The sequence below is a fragment of the Notechis scutatus genome, chromosome 2 (assembly GCF_049901735.1).
Source record: "Notechis scutatus isolate UNSWTSFEM ecotype Mainland chromosome 2, rNotScu1.2, whole genome shotgun sequence".
Taxonomy (NCBI): Eukaryota; Metazoa; Chordata; class Lepidosauria; order Squamata; family Elapidae; genus Notechis; species Notechis scutatus.
Window position 1 is genome coordinate 233,071,534 of NC_142010.1, and position 6,000 is coordinate 233,077,533.

The 6,000-nt window shown below is 38.3% G+C and overlaps 1 protein-coding gene across 1 annotated transcript in view; it reads left to right on the top strand.

Moving 5' to 3' along the window:
* The window catches only part of MAP1B (microtubule associated protein 1B), a 52,594-nt gene that overhangs the window by 39,439 nt on the left and 7,155 nt on the right, over positions 1–6,000 (top strand). Inside the window, exon 5 of the mRNA XM_026670646.2 lies at positions 1,102–6,000. This exon is cut by the window's right edge and continues 1,270 nt beyond it. Within this exon, the coding sequence (XP_026526431.2) occupies positions 1,102–6,000 (4,899 nt within the window). The remainder of the gene's footprint in view (positions 1–1,101) is intronic.

Below are 6,000 nucleotides of genomic sequence, written 5' to 3' on the forward strand. Positions count from 1 at the left end.
ATAAGTAGGAATGACAGTGAATACATGAATATTATCAGCATGATAACATCCTACCCCAAATGAACAGTTTCATAGATATATTAAACAGAGCACCTCACACTGTAGTAATCATAGGTTTGAAGACTGCTCCCCTACAGATTGCAGCTGCCCTTTGAGGCAAGAGCCAGACACCAAAGCATGGTGCAATCTTACAACCTTTGTTGATGGTCCAGCAAGATGCCATGTTTTATAGTATTGGACATCGTTGATAGACGCCTCATAGACCCAAGAAAGTGAATTTCCACATTCAGTGTCTCAGAAAGGTAACTCTAGGCTGACCAATGTTGTTTCCATCCCAGGGCTTCACCTGAATCCTGCTTAGCAAGAAAATCTTCCCGCCTCCCTCTAATATTCTCTGTTGCTGAAATATATAGCCATTTTAACCATCTTTCTCAAAAACAGAAAGCAATGTATCAGGTGAAAGTTATTAAAAAATGAGGTCACATGAAGGCTTCTCTGCATTATGAGTATATATTCAAATCAGAAACCAAATACTTTATGAATATATATTCAAATCAGAAGCCAAGTTTGTTTCCTAAACAAACCTAGACAAACCTAGAAGCAGGTTTTCTTTTTTAAACCAGATCTTTTACATCTGTATATTCTAGTATATCTGCCTTCTTCATAGATGTAATTACTTTGCTCTTTGAATGTAGATAATGTTACTATTCAAGTCTAAAATAATAAAATTAAATTGGCTCAATCTTTCTAGGAAGTCAGCAAACACAGCTGAGATATTTCCATGGCTAAAACCATGATGGAATATAAATACTTTTGAAATAAAAGAAACTTTTCTTAATATGGAAATGCCTTGGCACTGAGCCTGTATATAATTGCTATTTTTTTTTCCTGGCAGATAACAGTGTATATTAGAGAAAAGAAGACGTTAGACTAGCATAATTACTTTGATTTGTACTAGAACACTGAAATCAATTATGGGGGCCAAAGGCAAAATTCTCAGGAAGCACATCCACTTTCTACTGAATCTCATTTAATTTTGAGGCATAAATATGAAGTGTGTACAATCATATCATATTTCTGCTTGGTTTTTTTCCATTTCAGATTGGAGAATTATTGAGCACTACTCACCCTGCCAACAAAGCCAGCTTAACACTTTTCTGTCCTGAGGAAGGGGACTGGAAGAATTCAAATCTTGACAGACACAACCTTCAAGATTTCATCAACATTAAGCTGAATTCTTCTTCTATTTTGCCTGAAATGGAAGGGCTTTCTGAATTCACAGAGTACTTGTCAGAATCAGTGGAAGTACCATCACCATTTGATATTTTGGAGCCGCCAACATCAGGAGGCTTTTTGAAACTTTCTAAGCCTTGTTGTTACATTTTCCCAGGTGGAAGAGGAGATTCAGCACTGTTTGCTGTGAATGGGTTCAACATGCTTATCAATGGAGGATCAGAGAGAAAATCTTGTTTCTGGAAACTCATCAGACATTTGGATAGAGTAGATTCAATTTTGCTCACTCACATTGGAGATGATAATTTGCCAGGAATTAACAGCATGTTGCAACGGAAAATAGCAGAATTGGAAGAGGAGCAGTCTCAAGGCTCAACTACCAATAGCGACTGGATGAAAAATCTAATTTCACCTGATTTGGGAGTTGTATTTCTTAATGTTCCTGAAAGCCTAGGAAACCCTGATCCTAATTTGCAATTAAAAAGAAGTGTAGAAGAGGCTTGTTTTACATTGCAATACTTAAACAAGCTATCCATGAAACCGGAACCTCTCTTCAGAAATATAGGAAACAACACTGAACCCATTATCCTTTTTCAAAAAATGGGTGTAGGGAAACTGGAAATGTATGTGCTTAACCCAGTCAAAAACAGCAAAGAAATGCAATATTTTATGCAGCAGTGGACAGGTACGAACAAAGATAAAACTGAACTAGTATTACCAAATGGTCAAGAAATAGACATCCCAGTTTCCTACCTAACTTCAATCTCATCATTGATTGTATGGCATCCTGCAAACCCTGCTGAAAAAATAATCAGAGTTCTTTTCCCAGGGAACAGTACACAGTATAGCATATTAGATGGCCTAGAGAAGCTCAAACATTTGGACTTCCTTAAACAACCAATAGTGACACAAAAAGACTTAAGTGGCAACCTGTCAAGTCCAGCAGTTAAGCAGACAAAATTGAAGCAGAGAACAGACAGTAAAGAAAGTCTCAAGCCAATCACTAAAACGCTGTCTACAAAGACTGTCAGAAAAGAATCAAGAGAGGAGGCCTCTGACACTGGGAAATCTAGCCCACCAGAAAAGGCTCAAAAAGTAGAAAAACCCATCATAAAAAAGGAAAAACCAGCAAAAAGTGAAAGTAGGCTTTCTGTGACTGAAAAGGACCTAACAGCAAAGGAGCAACAAATTGTGAAATCTGAAACTGTTGAAAAACAAGCCACTGATGTGAAACCAAAAGTAATAAAGGAGAAGCATGTGAAAAAGGAAGTGAAAGTAAAACCAGAAGAAAAACAAGAGGAGAAAGAAAAGTTAAAGAAAGAGGTGCCTAAGAAGGATGAAAAATCCCAGGCCAGGAAAGAGGAAAAGCCTAAAAAGGATGATTTGAAGAAAGAAATAAAGAAAGAATCTAAAAAAGAGCCAAAGAAAGAAGCTGCTCCAAAAGAATCCAAAAAAGAAGAGAAAAAGGAAGTAAAAAAGGAAGAAAAGAGAGAAATCAAGAAGGTTCCTAAGGAAATAAAGAAAACCTCTGCTGCTTTGCCTGAATCAAAGAAGATTACGGCAAAGTCAAAACCACAGAAAAAGGAAGAACCCGTCAAAAAAGAAAGCGGACTTGCTGGGAAACCCAAAGAAAAAGTTAAAAGCAAGCCAGTGAAGAAAGAGCTCAAAGTGGCTGAAAAATCGGCTGCAGCAGTGGCTGTTTTGGGAGCTGGGGCTGCAACAGTAGCAGCTGTAAGCCTAGCAGCCAGTGGGAAAGAACTTGAAGTCGAGAGGTCACTTATGTCCTCACCAGAAGACTTAACAAAAGATTTTGAAGAATTAAAAGCGGAAGAAGTTGAAGTAGTGAAAGAAACAAAGGAAGATAAAGTTAAAAATGAAAGCCAGCTATCTGACATAGAACAAAAGGAAGATTATACAGTTCAAAAAGAAAAAATAGAAGGCCCAACTCATTCTCCTGATGAAAATATCACCGCTGTAGAACCTGAGGGAGAATATGAACAAACTCCTGAAGAGCTGGAGTCTGTGGGAAAGGACAAGGTTGATGACAGTGAAAAATTTGAAGAGGAAGGAGCAGGATTTGAAGAATCTTCTGAGGCAGGTGACTATGAAGAAAAGGCTGAGACCGAGGAGGCAGAAGTACAAGGGGACAATGAAGAAGTGCCAACAGGTTTCAAAAAGCAAGGCATAAAGGATGTCATTGAAACAGAGGAGATTGAAAAAGAAATGATAGAATCCCCTGAAAATGAAAAAATGAAAGGGTTAATGTATGATAAAAAAGCAGAATTTAGAATGGAGTATGAGGATCAGTATGAGGCAAATTTAGAGGAAACAGCAATTGAAAAGGCAGAAATGGAAGACACTGAAGAAGAAATTGAAGAAGACAAAACTGAGGAGGTCAAAGATGAAGAGGAAACTGAAAAAATACAAGCTGAAGAAGATTATGTCATGGCTGTAGTAGACAAAGCAGCTGAAGCTGCTGAAATAGATGATAAATATGGTTTGCCTATAACTACTCCAACTAAATTGTCAGAATCTTCATCTCCAGCAAAGGAACCGGCCTCTTCAATCCATGATGAAACTCTACCTGGTGGGTCAGAAAGTGAAGCAACTGTTTCAGATGAAGAAAACAGAGAAGACCAGCCGGAGGAATTCACTGCTACTTCAGGTTATACCCAGTCCATTATTGAAATATCGAGTGAACCAACTCCAATGGATGGAATGTCAACTCCACGAGATGTAATGAGTGATGAAACTAATAATGAAGAAAGTGAATCTCCTTCCCAAGAATATGTTAACATCACTAAGTATGAGTCAGCACTGTATTCTCAAGATTTTGCTAGACCTAAAGTTGCTCCTCTTCCTGATGCTTTTAATGGATTATCCGAAGGATCAAAAACAGATGCAACTGAAGGCAAAGACTATAACGTTTCAGCTTCTACCATTTCACCACCTTCCTCGTTAGAGGAAGATAAATTTAACAAAACTTCCTTCCAGGATCTGTATCATCTTCGGGAAAATGAATTCAAAACTATTAATAAATTAGAAATTTCAGAAACTTGGGGTGAGAAGATTGGCCCAACTACAGATGAAAGTCCAGCCCCACTATCACCAGTTGCTAAAACACCTCTTAGTGAACGTAGTGTGAACTTTTCCCTAACTCCTAATGAGATCAAAACATCAACTGAGCCCGTATCTCTCTCAACACTGCCAGAAAAACATCATGAAACCCAGGAAGAGCAGTGTCCCAGCCCTGATGATAAAACATTAGAAGTGGTATCCCCTTCACAATCAGCTGCTGGAAGTGCTGGTCACACTCCTTATTATCAGTCTCCCACTGATGAAAAGTCAAATCAACTTCCAACTGAGATTCCTGGAAAGACAATTGAAGTACCAATCAGTGTTGAAGTTAGTTATGCCAAAGACAATGTTGCAAAACACAGAATAAGCCCAATGGATGAACCAGTGCCTGATTCTGAGTCGCCTTTTGAGAAAGTGCTTTCACCTTTACGAAGTCCACCACTTATTGGTACAGAATCTTCTTATGACACATTTTTAAGTGCTGATATAAAATCTCTCAAAGAAACTGAAATTGCCTTTGAAAAGAATAGTGAAACAGATGATTCCATGTTGCAGAAGAGCTCTGTTTCTGAAGTTACTTCGACAAATATTTTCCAGCAGGATGAAAACAATTTGGAGCTAACAACTCCAAAGTCAGACAGTCTTCTAGAAAAGAAAAGGGATGATTTAGAAACTTCAGAAATTCAATCTGCATTAGTTTTGGATGAGAGGAAGCTGGCAGAGGTTTCTCCTACTCAAGTGGATATTAGTCATTTAGGCTATTTCAAAGAGGACACTAAAATGTCAATATCTGAAAGTACCGTCTCTGATAAATCTGCAACTCCTGTAGATGAAGTTGTAGCAGAAGATACTTATTCACATATTGAAGGAGTTGCATCTGTTTCCACAGCATCTGTTGCTACTAGTTCATTCCCAGAACCGACCACTGATGATGTATCTCCTTCGTTACATGCTGAGGTTGGATCTCCTCACTCTACCGAAGTTGATGATTCTCTTTCTGTGTCTGTTGTACAAACACCAACTACATTTCAAGAAACAGAAATGTCTCCATCTAAAGAAGAATGTCCAAGACCAATGTCTATTTCTCCACCAGACTTTTCTCCTAAAACAGCAAAGTCAAGAACACCAATATTAGATCATAGATCTCCCGAACAATTGACTATGTCAGTAGAATTTGGACAAGATTCACCTGAACAGTCTTTGGCCATGGATTTTAGCAGACAGTCACCTGAGCAACCCATAGTAGGTGCTGGTGTGCACCATATATCTGAAAATGGTCCCACTGAAGTTGATTTTAGCCCTTTAGACATGCAGGAACATGAATTTCCAAATAAAATATCACCAGTGGAACAAGTATGTTTTAGTCATGAGAAGGATATTTCAGAAATTATTTCAGTTTCTCAGATAGAGGCTTCACCTTCACCTTCTACTTCCTCTGTCCATACACCTTCACAGGCAAGTTCTCCCCTGCAAGAAGAAATCTTATCAGCTGTTACACAGCCTAGTGATATGCCATTACATTCTACATTTCCATCAGACAAAATGCAAAGCTTGGGAGAGAAACTCTCACCAAAGTCTGATTTATCTTCATTGACACCACGGGAATCTTCTCCTTTATATTCACCTAGTTTTTCAGATTCACCACCCATAATGAAAGAAACAATGGCTGCTTCTCAGTCATCTCTATTA